Source organism: Pelophylax lessonae (genome assembly GCF_965119305.1).
Source record: "Pelophylax lessonae genome assembly, chromosome: 3".
NCBI lineage: Eukaryota > Metazoa > Chordata > Amphibia > Anura > Ranidae > Pelophylax > Pelophylax lessonae.
This window is the reverse complement of record NC_138770.1, coordinates 313,512,192-313,530,567: the sequence shown is the minus strand read 5'-3', so window position 1 is coordinate 313,530,567 and position 18,376 is coordinate 313,512,192. Positions and strand designations below refer to the sequence as shown.

Below are 18,376 nucleotides of genomic sequence, written 5' to 3'. Positions count from 1 at the left end.
TGAGACCCCCGCCTGAGCTTCTGGGCCACTATTTGCAAAATAGTCACTATAGTGTGGTGCGCTTCAAGCACCAATTAAAATGTAAGTGCAATACATTTATTTTTAATAAAGTCTGTTTACAAGACGTTATTTGCACCATGTATATCTTTCTTCCTATCCATGTGAGCCATCCGTGAGGGATAGGAGCACCCTGACAGCATTTAAGAAAAAGCAACCCTGCATCCATATCTATTGGATTGAGCACAAGGTCATTACTGACCAAGCTTAAGTGGGAGGTCACAGGCATAGAGGTGAGGCACCCAACTGAAGGGTGGGGGGGGGGGGGAGCACAGAGATTGGAGGTGAAATCAAGTTTGCTCACGACCATATTTGAGCACTGGGGATTGGGATTTAATCTCCATACAGAGGAGCATACTTTTTTTGGACACTTATAATTTGGATACCAGGCATAAAGAATTGGACACTAATTCACTACGTCACTTTGCATGATTTATATGTTTTTGAATATTCATTGTATAGTTATATTGCATATAGAGAATTATTAATTGTGTTTAAATTGGATTTAATCAGTGCACAACTGTTGATGTATACACATATATATATATTTTTTCTGAAAAAAGTGAAAAAAAAAATTTTTCACTACAAATTCATTATTTGTTTAAATTAATTTATTATTAATATAAGCTACACAAGTTTGTGCAGCATATATTTATATTATTTCTAATCTTCCATCCTGCTTTACAGTCGCTGACTTTGACGGCTTGGCTGTTGAAAGCCAGGTGCTGAAGGACAGGGGATTGTCTGCTTCAGTGATTCCTACTCTGCTTAAAGCGAGGAAAGTGACTTTTAGGAAGATTTATCCTCGTACGTGGAAGTCGTATATTGCGTGGTGTGAGTCTCTTGGGGTTCCCCTTCGCTCTTACTCGGTGGCTCGAAACTTGGCTTTCCTTCAACGGGGAGTTGATCAAAAGTTAGCCTTGAGTACTATCAAGGGTCAGGTTTCGGCCTTGGCAATTTTCTTTCAAAGGCCATTAGCCGCACATTCCCTGGTGCGTAGCTTTATCCAGGGGGTGCGACACTTGGCACCTCCAGTGCAACCTCCGTTGCCACCTTGGAACCTTCATTTGGTGCTGTCGGTTCTCCAGAAACCTCCTTTTGAAAATATTCAGGAGATTCCTCTGCTTACCTTATCCCACAAGGTGGCCTTCTTGGTGGCTATTACTTCTGCGCGCAGGGTGTCAGAACTGGCGGCGTTGTCCTGTTGTTCTCCCTATCTGGTGGTTCACAGGGATAAAGTGGTATTTCTTCCGGATCTGTCCTTCCGAAGGTGGTTTCCAGTTTTCACTTAAATAAGGACATCATATTACCCTCTTTGTGTCATAAGCCAAAACATCCTAAGGAAATTGCACTGCATTCTTTGGATGTGGTTTGGGCACTCAGGGTGTATTTGGCGACTACTGAGTCTTTTCAAAAGTCAGATTCGCTATTTGTACTCACGGATGGCCAAAAAACAGGGCTGCCTGCATCTGCTGCGCTGGGCTTTTCCCCATCGGGCATCTGTGCTTCAGGTTTGCAAGGCGGCTACCTGGTCATCTGTTCACACCTTTACAAAGTTTTATAAGGTGGATGTGCTGGCATCTGCAGATGCCTCTTTTGGCCTCAAAGTTTTGCAGGCTGCCGTTTAAGGGTGTTTGTCCCCCTTGAGGGTTTTTTAATGTTTTTTCATGTGGGTCTCATCTCGTTGTTCTGATGAGTCCTATGTTACCTGGTTCACTATGGTTTAGCCTTGGGGACTTATTTTTCTGCTGTTCCCACCCCTCATTTTTTTGTCACTGCTTTGGGACGTCCCTACTGATATGGATCAGAGACTGCGTCCGTCAATGAACGATAGAGAAAATTGGATTTTTGTCTTGCCATAAAATCCTTTTCTCTGAAGTTCATTGACTGGCGCAGTACCCGCTCCTCTATTTGAGTTGGGTCTGTATTATTTTCTCTGACACTGCTTTGATACAAAACTGACATCCTATAGCAAGGAGAGAGGGTATACCTCCTGGGACTGCCCATAGGCGTAGCCAGAACTTTTTTCTACCTAGTGTCCTACTCCTGTAGGGGGCAGCATCACCCTACTGATATGAAGATCAGAGACTGCGTCCGTCAAGAACTTCAGAGAAAAGGATTTTAGGGTAAGACGAAAATCCAGTTTTCACCTAAAAAAAAAAACAGCCTGCTAACCACCTTTCACCACCCTCTGAAAGGCGATCCACTTCTGATCACTTTTCAGGGGGACAGTAAAGAATACCATTAATGTGAATAGAGTTTAAAAGCATTTTTAGGCTCTGTTCACACCTATACAGGGGAAACTGTCTGCACACGTTTTGCGCGTCATGTTTAGGGCAGCCCATTCAATTAGGCTGCCCTACACACGACACATACACATTACACAAAATAAATCTATGAGCCTTTTTTTTTTTTTTTTTAATTGTGCCACACCAAAACAGATGGTACTTTGTTTTCATGCATTCTGGTGCACACCAAAATGCGTGCGTGGCAGTGCCATTAGGAATTAGGGGCACCACTGCTTACCTGCAAAAAGGGTGTTTTTGTACATTGCGTATATTCCCACAACGCACAAATGTGAACCTGAAACAAGCCCTCATTTGCAGCAGCATCTGCAGCCGGAAAACCCACTAATGTAGACACACAAGTTTTCCTAGCTCCTACTGAAACCGACTTTAGAGCCTTTGTTGTGATCTTTGTGGATATTTGAGAATAAATTACTTAACTAGAGAGGTCAGGAATGGCTTATTTTAAATCTTTTTTTACTATTTGTTAGGCCTCATTTACACTTTCTTTTGGAGGGGGCAGTGCTCAGTTAAACTATGTTTTTTTGGCCCCTCAACCACTCTCTCCTAAACTGCAAAAGGCAAGAATCCCCCTCCCATTTGTGTTTGCAAGGCACAACTACCATGCCAAACATTACCCTTTCTGCAGAGGCATAGTGGTGCGGGATTAAAACAGACAGTAAGGATGCCATTTAAAAAGCAATCTACCACAAATAACAATTTAAAGGACAATGCAAGTGTAAATAAGCCATCAAGAGTATGTACTGGTTTTATTATCCTTGGTCTGTGCACAGGTATAGCCTAAATAACTTTAAATCTGTGTTATTTATATGGAAAATGTTAGAACTTTATTGAGAAAAAAAAATACAAAGACAATACTGATTACATACCTGTGCTGAAATTTAGGTATGTGAACATTTTGATTTGAAATGTAGCAAATGAATGCACACAGTTAAAATAACCCAGACATCTTACTGAAATGACACATATATGATTTTATTATAATATGTGAAGTTCTTTTTTATTTTCATATATTTTATTTTTTTATATATATTTTATTATATAACGTCAATATTTGTTATCTTTCTTTTTCAGGCAGCCAGTCCTACAGAAAGTGAGAATAAGTGGCAAAATTGTCTTTCTCAACAAGGATTCCTAATGTAATAAAGGCAGCAGAACAACATTTATCCATACTTTTTGCCTTCTTTGGCAAGAACCTCTTCGGGTCTGCTACCTGTGTGCCAGTGACAACCCATTTAAACACAATATTTGGGTGCTTATTGCGAAAGAAACCTTTTTGTAGCCCAGAGATGTACAATGACATATACTGAACACAGAAGACTGACCATTACCATTTATCACTTAAAAGGCTTGCAGGTTTTGGTATGACTAAAAACGATTTGTGGCAACCAATAACAGACTTTAATTAGTGCCGCATTTGTTATTTTGGTCAGATCATGCTATGTTTGCCCTTCGCTGCAGAATTTCTATTGGTTTAATTATTTATTTTGTGTATATGAACTGTTGTTTGAGTCGTAATGACTTGATTCTAATCCAGCTTTGTATTTTGTACTAAAATGTACTTTGATGTGTTTCACCTTGATTAAAAATAGGAGAGGATGTTGATTACCTTTTTATGCAGGTTCAGTTACTTTTTTTTGCCAAGCTGTGTGTTTAAGTGCTATACAGAGGCTTCCTAAATTTGGTGTGTATTATATGCTGTTATCCCAAATATAGAAAGAAAGATGGTCCTTCTTTATACCACCTAAGTTGTTCTTTATAAGAAAAGTATGCTTGTTTACATTTGTATATGAAGTGTTTAAAGTAACAGCTGTTCAAACCCGAAATGTTTCCAGAGAGCTTGAAAGGAGCCACACTAGAGGTAACAGAGAGAATATGTGGCTCCTTAGAAAATGGTCAATGACAAATGTATTAGACTTTTCTCTGCTTTTTCATAAACTATATAGGCTGTTCCTATCAGATGTTTACCTCGTCTTTATTCTCTTTGGATTGAGTAATAGCCACAGTCTTTAAATATGGTTAAATGTAGAAAAAGACATTTTTGTAAGCAATTGTTCAGTTAACTGCCCCTCTTTTGGTTCTATATCTGATAAGTGTATAAAAAAATACCTGTTTAACCTGCCAGAAATACAGTGCGCTTCCAAAGTTATGAGCTCTTTGCTGTGTTATCCTAAGAGATATTAGCAGACCCTGCCCAGGTTGCTTCTGTAAACTACAGAGCACCTACCTCCAGTTATGATTTGAAGAGATGTAGGTGTTCTGGGATTCCTAAAACATAGGAAAAACCTAGGAAATTGCCCAGTGTATGTACATTCTTTATGCGTAAATGGGGCAAAAAAAAATATTCGGGTATTTCCTGTGCTGGATGAATATCTTTCATTGATTGACAATGAAAATGTTGCATTTAGCTACTAGATGTCGCTATGTATCATAGGTTTATGATCGTCCGTGCCATCTAGCAGCCAAATGCAATATTAACAATTTTAAATCAATGTAAAAGCACATCCAGCACTGGAAACAGCTTAATAACATTTTTTTGTTGCCCCATTCACACACAAATGTACGTGCAATGGGTACATTGCTATGCATTTTTGTTATTAAATGTAGATAAACTTTGGTCTATTGAGGAGGAAGGGAAGAGAGCAGCTAAACACCTCTGGAGGTGGCATTTTCTTGGGGGAGACGATGGTTGTCAGTCTAATCAGGGGAATTCAGTAAAGAATTTGTACCGCATTTCTGGCAATATGCCCTTTAAAAGATCCTATGGATTCAAAAAACCCTGCTGCCAGTTCTGGTAGCTTTACCAAAATGTGCAACAGTTTCAGATAGATCTTAATTGCACTATACCATTTCATACCAAAGAAAAAGTGCCTTTATTGTTATCAAGAGGCAAGCACAGATTACCAATGTTAAGTCATACCATCCTGTTAACCCCACACACGCAGGGAGAACAAAACTCAATTGAACACATCTCTCCGATCAGTGGAGTGCTGCAAATTCTGCATACTGTTGCTAGGCAACTACCCATTAGCTATAGAGAATACATGCTTTGCGGGACGTGCATAAGTGGCCTAGCCACTCTATGGTAATTAGTGATCATGGATTGCCGAATGTGAGATCCAGAGTAAAAGGAAAAGATTCTAAGCATCTTGTAGGGGAGGACGTAGGGTGAAGAGGGATGTGTAAAGGGAGTGTCATCAAAGTGTGTGAAAGAAAACCTGTAGAGTCAGAGGAGAGGAGAGGGGAAAACAAGACAAAAGAGAGGGAAACAATGGGTGATGAAACAGGAACAAGGAAAGAAAACACAATCTCTATAATCAATGCCTGTCGCTGTTAGATGAATCACATACACTGTACAAAAAATCACAGATCCCTATCAAGATATCACTGGCATAATATGAGTTTCTCAACAACGTAATCCCTACCAGGGTGGCCCTATCACAAATAATGTTGGTAACCTGAAAAAAGCATGAACTGGCAGCATAAAAAAGAAAGGGTGGGGAAATGTTATAGGAAAAGAAGAAGCAGAAGAAAATTAAATCATAGCAAATGGCAGATAAATCATCTCTCATCCAGAAAACATGTAAATGGCAGACTGGTAATCAGACCTTCTGGGCATACAATGCTTAGCGTGTAAATCCAGAATGCCCCCATGGTGCAATAGGAGACAATTATAGTCTTCACCTCTCAAAGGATGATAAAGGTGTTTAATCACGATGCCCCTAAGTTTGTGAATCTGATATCTACATGTGATAAAGTGACAAATGGCCACTGTGATAAAGTGAACTTGTTCATATCAATTTTTTTGCCCTTTTCCAATTGGGGATCAGCCCATACCAGGGAATCATTTAATGTTCAATTGTGTCCATAAACCTCAAGCAACAAAGAGGGTTCTTTAATGTTAGGGCTACAAGATTGTGGAATTGTCTACCACAAGAGGTGGTTTCTGCAGGAAGTATGGTGACTTTCACAAGGCTCTTAGACTTACATCTCAGGGATCAGGAGATTAAGGGCTATGTTAGATGATTACAGTCACACACACCTACACAGGTTGAACTGGATGGACTATTGTCTTTATTTAACCTCACCTACTATGTAACTATGAGTGGTATTTTCAAATTGGTTGGTAACAAAGGTTCTGCTTGTAATGTGTTGAGATTGCCTATTGCAGCATTCTCAAGTAAACTTATGTACTAACAAGAGTCTATCAAACATCTTATATGTGCTCTTAGGGAAGTGGCCCTAGCAAGAGTTTGGTCAATAACCATTTCAGCATATCTAAAAATGTATTTCTGTTTAGTTTATTGACGGACACCCCTCCCATATGTTCTTTGATCCTTGGGTTATGCCGCTCTCCATAGGAGTAGGACTAGGTGAAAACAAATTTGACTACACCCCTAGAGCAGTCCTAGGGGGTATACTTCCCACTTCCTGCAATAGGACTTCCATTTTTTCTGCCTAGTTCGGAGTTAGGACATAGTTCTTTGCTGGGATCTCTGGTCCTGGCGTTTTTTGCTTTTTTAATGGATTTTTTTCTTTTTATTATATTTTGTTCCTGTGAGAACTACAATCATCTGCTGGACTGGGCGACACACTGGATTTCCTAGATCCTTATGGTCGTCCCAGTCTGGCCAGTGAGCACGACCCAACTTTAGCCCCGCGATAGGTTGGCCACGACATAGCCCCACTGGACGGGGGCTGGCTGGCAAGTGAAATACCTCACGAGCACCCATAGCCCTGGTCACGACCTGAGCCGCAGCCCCCCCATTCCAAGAATGTGCAGTGGACTGCTTGGAGTGGTGCCCGCTTGATTCCCTGTTATGGTGAGTAGTGTCCCCCCCCTCTTTCTCCTCTGGGAAAATGTTGGGGTGAACACGGCCCCTTTCCTCAGGTTGGTAGGCCCCCCATGTGTCCTTCTCCCCCTATCTGGTGTTCCTCCTACTCACTAGCGGGGTTCCCCTGCACGTGTACCCTCACTTACCCCCCCCTAGTCCCCCCTTCCCAGGGTGGCCTAGCTAATTTCAGGGGTCATGTGGTGTTGGGCTGGGGGAGAGGGAGCGCGCTGCTGGCGGCTACAAAACACCTTTATATGGTCAGGGTGGGGGTTCCTGTTAGGACCCCCCCTGGTGGACTACAAGTACTTGGAGTCCTGGATGCCGTGTTGCATCGCCATTTTTCTGTGGATGGCTGTTCTGTAGCTTCGGTGGCCATGTTTGTGTAGTTCAGCGGCCATGTTTTTGGAGTTTCCAATTTAAATCATTGTGGCGGCCATTTTCTTGTAGCCTGTGGAGCGGTGCTGCGGCGGTGGGCCTCTAGTGATAGTGACGGCACTTTAAAATTGAAGGACACAGCTAATGATGCGTCAGTGCACTTTGGTACCCACAGACCATCCAAGGTGTCTAGGGTGTTCCCCTTTCCTGCCTGTTTCGACAAGATTGTCGCTAGTCAGTGGGGATCCCCGATACACATGGTTGGGATTCCTAAGCGTTTTGCTAGGAGGTATCCTTTTGAAGAGCCCCTTTTGAAGAAACTGACAGGTACACCAATGGTGGATTCTCAGGTTTACAGATTAAATAAAGCCACGCTTCTTCCGGTGGAGGATTTCCCCATCTCTTAAAGACCCGGTGGACAAGAGATCTTATGCTCTGGTCCGATACCTTTACACCGTGGCAGGTTCAATGCTGAGGCCGGTGTTTGCCATCACCTTGGTCTCCCAGACCGTAACAGAATGGGCTAAGCTTCTGCACCAGGATTTAAAAGGGGGTCAACATCCTCCTGAGCTAGCGGATCAGTTGATACAGGGGTTACAGTATATCTGTGATGCCTCTCTGGATGCGGACCTTTAGCCTGTAAAGTGTCTGTGACAGCTGTGACACTTTGTCGCATGATTTGGCTGAAATACTGGTCCAGCGGACCAGGCTTCCAAAAAGGTGTTGACTATTCTCCCTTTTGTAGGAGACCGCCTGTTCGGAGCTTCTATGGAGGAGATCATTAAAGGTCTTACAGGAGGTAAGAGTAATCTGCTTCCACAGGTTGCCAAGAGCAAAGAGCCCCGTCGTAAACGTGGTCTATTCTTCTCGGCTCACAAACAACCCTTCGTGAAAGGTTCCAAGAGGCTCTGGGCTGGTAAGTCAAAAGCCAATTCCACTGCTTCCGCAGACAAGCCCTCCTCTGCCTGAAGGGATGTCCTCCCCCGTATCTGGGGTGGGGGAACGTCTTCGCTTCTTTCCACACCCGTGGACCTCTCTCATTCTAGACAAATGGGTCCACGAGTTGATTCAGTCCGGTTACAAGATCGGGTTTCGGTCTCCGGCAAGGTTCTTTCATTCCAAATTGCGCCTGTCCCCTGATTGGCTGCAGGGCCTTTATGGGGCGGTGCAGGATTTGCTATCACAGGGCATAATTGTCCTGGTTGTAACATTTTTTATTTATTAAGATCTGTTTACAGGAAGGAAGGCAAGGTCCATCCAATCTTGGATCTCAAGGCCCTGAATCGCTTTGTGCAGGTTCAGAAATTTCGGATGGAGTCCATTCGCAAGGTGGTGGCTTCAATTCATCCAGGGGATTTTCTGGCCTCTCTCGATATCAAGGACGCTTACCTTCATATCCCAATAAATGTAGGGCACCAGCGTTTTCTTCGCTTTGTCGTGGGAGAGGAGCATTATCAATTTGCGGCGTTACCCTTTGGTCTCGCCTCAGCTCCTCGGGTGTTCACAAAAGTGTTGGCCCCGGTGTTAGCCATGCTCAGGCAGAGGGGGATCGCGGTACTGGGGTACCTGGATGATCTTCTTCTGCGAGCAAAGTCTCTGTCTGTCTTAAAAGATGATCTGGACATTACCGTGCAAACTCGGCAAGAATTCGGCTGGACGCTGAATTTTCAGAAATCAGCTCTGACTCTGTCCACCCACCTGGACTACCTGGGCCTGACTTTGGATTCTGCCTCAGCCAGGGTGTTTCTTCCGGTGGAGAAACTGCTGAAGTTGCAGCATGTGATTTGGCTCCTGTTGTCCAACCGTCGGTCGTCTCTCGGGAATTGCATGCATGTGCTGTGCTTGACGGCCTCCATCTTCGAGGCAGTTCCGTTTGCTCAGTTCCATATCAGGCCTCTGCAAAAGGAGATTCTTGCCAAATGGGACAAGAATCCTCTATCTCTGGACAATCTGATTCTGTTGAACCGGGGTGCGAGGGGATCCTTGAGTTGGTGGCTCCGTTCCCAGTTGCTTCGACAAGGGAAGTCGTTGCTCCCCCTGTACTGGACAGTAGTTACCACAGAGGCCAGCCTGTCCGGATGAGGAGGCGTCTTGAGCACGGATTTGGATCAAGGGATTTGAACTGGGGAAGAGTCCAGTCTGCCGATCAATATCCTGGAGATTCGGGCGATCAGGCTTTGCCTGTCTCTGTGAAAGGATCGTCTGCAGGAGTGCCTGGTTAGAATTCAGTCAGACAAAGCCATGGCAGTGGCATATATCTCAATCATCAAGGGGGCACCAAAAGTGCCCTAGCGGTCAGAGACATGTCCAGCATTCTGAGCCAGGCGAATGGTCTCTTTGCCCGGGAATGTTTCAACAACTGTGTCTCCGGTGGGGGACTCCCGATTTGGACCTGTTGGCCTCTCATCTCAACCAGAAGGTTCAGAGGTTTAAGGCAAGATCTCGGGATCCTTTAGCCGACTGGTGGCCCCTTGGGGTCATTATTGTCTGATTTACGCTTTTTCTCCACTACAGCTTCTGCTGAGGCTTCTGCGAAGAATTGAGGCAGAAGGGATTCCAGTCATTCTGGTGGCTCTAAACTGACCTCGCCAGTCTTGGTACGCAGGCCTGGTAAGGCTGGTAGCCAATGCTCCTTGGAGATTTCCTCTCAGAGAAGGTCTTTTGTCTCAAGGGCCGATTTTCCATCCTGCTTTAACGGAATGGCTATTGAAGTATTGAGAGTTGTCGGATTCGATGATTCCTACACTGTTAAAAGCTAGAAAATCTACTCCTAGGAAGATTTATCATAGAGTTTGGAGGGCATACATTTCTTGGTGTGAGTCTCGGGGGGGGGGGGGGGGGGGGGTTTCTCCCCGCTCCTTTTCGGTGTTCCATCTGCTGGAGTTTCTACAATGACGTGTAGATCAAGGTTTGGCTCTGGGCACCAACAAGGGCCAGATTTCCACCTTGGCATTTTTTTTTTTTATCCAAAGGCCATTGGCTGCAAATTCTTTGGTGGTGAGCTCCAGTTGTTCCAGGTTTACCTGGTTGGCTATATTTAGCCCTTTTTGGGAATTCTGTGAATTGCTCTGTTTTCCCAACCCTCATGTTGATACTGTTTTGTGACTTCCCAAGGGTCAAAGAAGATATGGAGCTGTGTCTGTCAATGAACGAAAGAGAAAATTAGATTTTTGTCTTACCGTAAAATCCTTTTCTCTGTTGGTCATTCACGGACATAGCACTCATCCCTCTGTTGAGTTGGGTTATGTTAACTTCTGACACTGCTTGTTAAAAACTGAAGTCCTAAAGCAGGAAGTGGGAAGTATACCCCCTAGGACTGCCCTACGGGTATAGTTAAATTTGTTTCTGCCTAGTCCTACTCCTATGGAGAGCAGCATAACCCAAGGGTCAAGGAAGATATGGAGCTGTGTCTGTCAATGAACATTAGAGAAAAGGGTTTTACTATAAGACAAAAATCCAGTTTTTACATGCAGTCTAGTTGTTTACATCTATTATTCATGTGAACAACTGTGGCAAACTGTAAGAGAGGAGAGATAGACTGTTTGTGCACTACAATCAGGTAGCAATGTGTTCTTTTCTGTCGGTTTAATGTAAATTGAATTTTGTTAAGGTATCCTGCATGTTGGGGATCTTCACATCAAGAAAAGTAATACTGCTAAAGGAAACTTTTGGAGTAAACACTATTTTGGGAAAAATGTTAGGAAAATCAACAAAAGCAAAGAATTCAGGTTCACTGCCCTCTCAGATCAAGAATATATTGGCCAATGCCATATATCCGGCATCTAACGTGTTAAACAAAAATACAGGAAGGATGCATGTCTTTTTTTTTTTATAGCCTACAAGCAAGTTTGCAAATGAGAGGTCACCTGAGCTGCCCAAAGCAGTACCATATATCTGTGCGCATGTTCCGCCATCAAATGCAATATTAATATTCTCGAGTAGGACATTCTAGTAAATGTTAATGAAAAAAGTCCCTTGAACTGGATTCAGGACCAAAATGACATACCACCTGTTGGCCTGCTGCTTTAGGTACTGTATGCAAAAGTACAAGGATAAGGTTACCATTTTTAATACAGGCATTCAGGAAATAAGGACAAAAATTCCCTGGGCACCATGAGCAAGGGAATGTTGTAGTGAACTCAGTGTGCTGCAGCAAATTGTAGATGTGGCCAATTTACAATAACATTGGAAAGGGGTGAAAGAGGTATGGTTAAATAAAACCTTAGCATCTGCTGCAATGGGTCAAGAATGCATAACGCATATAGTCTAGGGGTCAGGTATAAGTAACGCACAGAGTGCAGGGGTCAGAAATAAGTAAAGTGCAAAGATAAGGAGTAAGTAAGGCACAGAGTGCAAGGTTTGAGAGTAAGTACTGGGCAGTGGCCAGGTCAGGAGCAAGTAACGCACAGGTTGCAGTAGTAAGACGTAAGTAACACTCAGAGGTCAGGAGCAAGTAATGCAGAAAGCGTAGAGGTCAGGATTAAGTAATGCAGAAAGTGCAGTTAAAGTCTGGCATCCTCCCATCCCCCTTCTCTTTCCTGCCCAAAAAAAAAAGGTAAACATCACAATATATTTTGACCATCCCCAGCCATTGTCTCTGGGTACCAATCTGTGTAGAGTAAATCTTGCAGTGTATAGGTACTAACTGAATAGTTGCACTGTGTAACAGCTTTACATTCAATTGATACTTGTACAGTACAACTGTTGAGTTGTCGCCTGTACACTGCATAGTACGGTGCTGCACACCCAGTGATGATGCTGGGGGTCCCCGTTTCCTGGGGTCAGACATCTCACAACAGGGACTGTCCCCAGGTAAAGGGGAAAAATGGGGACCTTTTTACAAGATTGAAATGTCCATCTTAACCAACTTCTAGTTCTCATTAAATGTGGTATCTTTGACCACTAAAAAGAAAGACCTGCATTGTGAACTCAATGAACCTCAAAAAAGTCACTAAACCGGGTACAAGCTCCTGACCAGGTGGTATTTCACCCCGGCCAGGTTACACAGGATGTTCCCCTCTTGCTCTGACCTTTGCTGGCGCTGTGGGGAAGAGGTGGGGTCCCTTCTTCACATCTTCTGGTCGTGCAGCCGCCTTTGCCTCTTCTGGGGGGAGGTGCTGCGCGTCTCGCAAAAGTTCACGGACCATCCCCTCACTCTGGATCCCGCACTCTTCCTCCTCCACCACAATAGCTTTCCACGCTCATCTTACCGGAAGTCGATCCTGCCGCTCCTACTCACGGCCGCCAAGAGTTGCATTCCTCTTCTCTGGAAACAGTCACAGCCCCCCACGGTGGCACTGTGGTTGAGAAAAGTAGCGCATATTAATGAAATGGAAGATCTGGTGGCGACTGCACGGGGGTCACGTGAAGGGTTCCTCAAGCGATGGTACTACTGGCATGAGTTTAGCTTCTCCGATGAATACAAAGACCTGATCGCTTGACGGGTCTGCGGCGCTGGGGTTGGTCATCCCTCTCCCATCCTGTCTTTCCCCCTTACCCCCCCCCCCTCTTGTACCAATTTTCACCCCTCTCCCCTGCTGACTTCTCCTCCCCTCTCTTCTCTCCTCTTTCTGCTCTTCCCCCATATGGAAAACTACCCCCCCCCTGGGCATTTCTACTCTTCCTATGTTGTGATGGCTGCAGGGTGCCTGGAAGGTCAGCTTGGTTCCTCCTCTTCCTACCAGACCGGCCATTTGAGAGATGCCGGTGGAGGGGAGGCGCTGCCTGGTTGAACTACGCACCATAGCCCACTTTCCTTTTTGAACCTCCATTTACTACTATAGCGGTCTGGGAGCACAAGGCTACACGTGTGTCATTGTTTTATGCTTGTTCCCTGACCCACTACATTTCCACTTACAGTTATTGACATTTATCAATATGCTCTGTTGTGCTGTATTATATTGTATGCCCTTTTTCCTTTCTCAATAAACATTGAATTTACAAAAAAAAAAAAAAAAGTCACTAAATACTGTATCTGTAAATAAGATGATACTAAAGTGTGCAAATCTGAAGCCACATAATGGTTTATATTGCAAAAAAAGAACAAACTTTAAATACCATATTAACATGCATAAAACAACAATCATTGCTCCAGCACTCTATAAGAAATGAGTACTTACAGTGCCTTGTGAAAGTATTTGGCCCCCTTGAACTTTGCGACCTTTTGCCACATTTCAGGCTTCAAACATAAAGATATAAAACTGTAATTTTTTTGTGAAGAATCAACAACAAGTGGGACACAATCATGAAGTGGAACAAAATTGATTGGATATTTCAAACTTTGTTAACAAATAAAAAACTGAAAAATTGGGCGTGCAAAATTATTCAGCCCCTTTACTTTCAGTGCAGCAAACTCTCTCCAGAAGTTCAGTGAGGATCTCTGAATGATCCAATGTTGACCTAAATGACTAATGATGATAAATAGAATCCACCTGTGTGTAATCAAGCCTCCGTATCAATGCACCTGCACTGTGATAGTCTCAGAGGTCCATTTTAAAGCACAGAGAGCATCATGAACAAGGAACACACCAGGCAGGTCCGGGATACTGTTGTGGAGAAGTTTAAAGCCGGATTTGGATACAAAAATATTTCCCAAGCTTTAAACATCCCAAGGAGCACTGTGCAAGCGATAATATTGAAATGGAAGGAGCATTAGACCACTGCAAATCTACGAAGACCTGGCCATCCCTCTAAACTTTCAGCTCATACAAGGAGAAGACTGATCAGAGATGCAGCCAAGAGGCCCATGATCACTCTGGATGAACTGCAGAGATCTACAGCTGAGGTGGGAGACTCTGTCCACAATCAGTCATATACTGCACAAATCTGGCCTTTATGGAAGAGTGGCAAGAAGAAAGCCATTTCTTAAAGATATCCATAAAAAGTGTCATTTAAAGTTTGCCACAAGCCACCTGGGAGACACACCAAACATGTGGAAGAAGGTGCTCTGGTCATATGAAACCAAAATCAAACTTTTTGGCAACAATGCAAAACGTTATGTTTGGCGTAAAAGCAACACGGCTCATCACCCTGAACACACCATCCCCACTGTCAAACATGGTGGTGGCAGCATCATGGTTTGGGCCTGCTTCTCTTCAGCAGGGACAGGGAAGATGGTTAAAATTGATGGGAAGATGGATGGAGCCAAATACAGGACCATTCTGGAAGAAAACCTGATGGAGTCTGCAAAAGACCTGAGACTGGGACGGAGATTTGTCTTCCAACAAGACAATGATCCAAAACATAAAGCAAAATCTACAATGGAATGGTTCACAAATAAACATATCCAGGTGTTAGAATGGCCAAGTCAAAGTCCAGACCTGAATCCAATCGAGAATCTCTGGAAAGAACTGAAAACTGCTGTTCACAAACGCTCTTCATCCAACCTCACTGAGCTCGAGCTGTTTTGCAAGGAGGAATGGGCAAATATTTCTCTTGATGTGCAAAACTGATAGAGACATACCCCAAGCGACTTACAGCTGTAATCGCAGCAAAAGGTGGCGCTACAAAGTATTAACTTAAGGGGGCTGAATAATTTTGCTTGCCCAATTTTTCAGTTTTTTATTTGTTAAAGTTTGAAATATCCAATAAATTTCATTCCACTTCATGATTGTGTCCCACTTGTTGTTGATTCTTCACAAAAAATTACAGTTTTATATCTTTATGAAACGGATAAACCCCAAGCTATTTGGGATTGTATAGCGCTTGCTAATAGGGGCTGGGAACACACGCCGCCTACTCGGAAGTCAGCTGGAACGCAATACGGGGGATACTGCTCTCCATGCTACAGACTTCACTATTAGCGGGTGCGGCTTCATTTTAAACTGCAATTTACATGTTATTTTGATCTCTAATTTGGAAATAAACCTTTTTAAACGGTACTTCACCATCTGGAGGCATTTATTTATTTTTTCCCTAACCGGATCTTGAGGACATTGCTTGCCTAGGAAGGGATCACAGTCTATGAGGGATAAGCCCAGCAGGTACCGCATCTGAGGCCAGGAGGGCCACCAAGCCTTATTGGTCTTTGTGCCGTAAGGCAACTTAGACCCACTATTTCTGGTAAGCGTACATCTTATTTACCCTAAATCACTCGATCGGCTATTGGACCATAGGAGGATCCAGCACTGAGCACCTACACTTTTCTTTGCACTGCAGGGATGTCAACCTTCACTAAGTCACATATGAACTTTTTATTGGACTTTAATTTTGCACTTCTATGCACTTTTGACACTCTATTGCTTTTATGATATCTATTGGATATACCATTTCTTAGTGATGTTTTTTATTATTATTTATGATTTTTACTGATCTTAATGATTTTATTTTAGTGGTGACATTTTAGCTTTATGAATAATTATGGTCTTTTATTGTAAAATTCCTGTTCCCAGCCCCTATTAGCAAGCGCTACACAATCCCAAATAGCTTGGGGTTTATCCGTTTCAATCCTTTCTATACGCAATATAGCAGCTGCTTTCCCTAGCTTTATTAATTTCACCCCACCCATTAGCCTTCCTAGGCGCGAAGAATACACTCTATTGAGTATATTCACTACCTTTTTATATCTTTATGTTTGAAGCCTTAAATGTGGCAAAAGGTCGAAAAGTTCAAGGGGGCCGAATACTTTCGCAAAGCACTGTAACAAGCTCTACAGTATATGTATGTTGCACCCAAAATTCAGATAACATCAGAAAACTTACACAGGTTCCACAAGAATAATGTCCTAAGAAACATTCTCAAAAAATGTTACAATTTCCATATGTGAGTGAATAATATGATCAATTGATATATTCCCATATAGTGGCAATGAGAGGAAAATTCTTGAATCAGATAATCCATAAACAGTGCAGTAGTCAACTGAAGAAACTACATCTGTTCCAGTGTCTCTCCTGTATTTCTGCTCAATAATACGAGGCCCAACTAACTCCAGTAGGAATTTCAAGGACATATGCAAATCCTAAACTTCAAATCGCATGTTTCCATATGCAAGTCATATGGGGCCCATACCTGCCAAAATTTGTCACCTTTGATGCCTTGAAGGCTAATTACCTATCTTGTGTTCATATTTGGTAACATATCAATTGAACATAATATCTTTTCACATATATATAGACATTGCAATTGTTTTTGAGAATGTTTCTTAGGATATTATCTTTGTGGAATCTGTGAATGTTTTCTGACGTTATTTTAGTTTTGAAACGTATAATTCAAATGCTTTACAGTGCAGCTTTAGCAGAGTACTCCTCTCTATTAGAGTTTTGGAGCAATGTTGTTTGTATGCATGTAACTATGGTTATTAATGTGTGTTCTTTTTGTTTTAAACCATTAACCTCCCTATCAGTATGATTGTTTCAGATTTTAGGTGCTGAAAGCGGGACCATTATTTTGCATGTAATTCTTAAGGATGAGCAGCCCAAACCAACTATTTACATATGATTTTTCTTTTACTGTGCGTTCTTCTTTATAACATTTTGGGTATGATAAAGTTTGAAACACAAAATCATAAATTATAATATAATAAATAACTATAAATAATAACAAATAATAATAATAATACTTTTTATTCAATAAATTATAGTAAATAACATAATCAAAAACACTGACATTTTTTTTGGCCAATCAAGGATGCAATATTAGTGGTCATATTGCTTCAGTAAATGTCCCGGGTATAGAAAATTTTAATACAGGGTACAGCATAAAGTCCAACGTCACAATCGGGACAATAGTACTGTGTTTCTTTGCGGATTTTCCTTGCAGTGTCTTTTTTTTCGAACAGCAAACCACACACATCCTTGTGGCTGCAGGCTTCTTTTCTGTTGGTGGAATGTAGTCCATAAAGTGACGACCAGTCAGGCGTTCGGGCTTCACAACACCAGTAGCACGGCATCCGGATCTATTTACAGCCGTTGGTGTTTGGTGCCTGAGAAATATCAGTTCAGCAACTTTATACAAAGTCCACATGAACCACAGGCCTGTCACTCTTTTTTTTTTTTTTTTAGTAGAATAAATGCGTTCCACAAACATTGTTCAAGAAGATGCCTGAAGATTTTTTTGTAATATTTTTTTTGTTGTTTCCGCATTGCCAGATAAAAAGTCATGGCCTGGTCAGCTCTGTCCACACCTCCCATGGTGTTATTGTAATCCATCACCAGTTGTGGTTTCATTACGTCTTTTCCACCTTTTGTATGTACCGTGAGAGTAGAGGTGTTGTGAATGGTACTCATTAGGCAAACATCTTTTTTGTTGTGCCATCTCAGTGCCATCATTTTGCCTTTCTGCCAGGCAACTATTTCTCCTGCCATGAGCTTTTTATTGGCAAAGGTTGGCAGCATGTCACGCCGGTTAGCTCTAACGGTCCCATATGCATCCGTCTTGTTTTGAAGAAGGAACTCAGAGTTCTGGAGACGTGTAAAAATTGTCTGTGGTTACACAGTACCCCTGATTCAGCAATGGCTCAATCAACGTAAGAACCAAAGCGGTTGCCATTCCATAACTACTGAATCTTTCTTCAAATTTGGTTCCTTTCACGGTGTATAGGACCGAATTCCATATGTAACCAGTGCTGGATTCACATAGCATGAATGACTTTATGCCAAAGTGTGCTCTCTTTGACGCTATATACTGTATCAAGCTGAGTCTTCCTTTGTAGGCCATTAGACTTTCGTCTATACAAATGTCTCTATCTGGTACATAGGACTGCTGGAACTTTTTCAAAATCATTTGATAAACGTCCCAAATCTTTGAGTTTCGGAGCTAGATGAGAAGTCTCATCAAATTCATCATTCTTTGCAAAATGCAAATATT

At 42.5% G+C, this 18,376-nt stretch overlaps 1 protein-coding gene across 1 annotated transcript in view; it reads left to right on the top strand.

The window, feature by feature from the left end:
• ARMC9 (armadillo repeat containing 9) overlaps positions 1-3,662 on the top strand; it is a 272,464-nt gene extending 268,802 nt beyond the window's left edge. Inside the window, exon 25 of the mRNA XM_082251375.1 lies at positions 3,438-3,662. Coding sequence (XP_082107501.1) covers positions 3,438-3,460 — 23 coding nt within the window. The 3' untranslated portion in view covers positions 3,461-3,662. The remainder of the gene's footprint in view (positions 1-3,437) is intronic.
• The last annotated feature ends 14,714 nt before the right edge of the window (positions 3,663-18,376 follow it).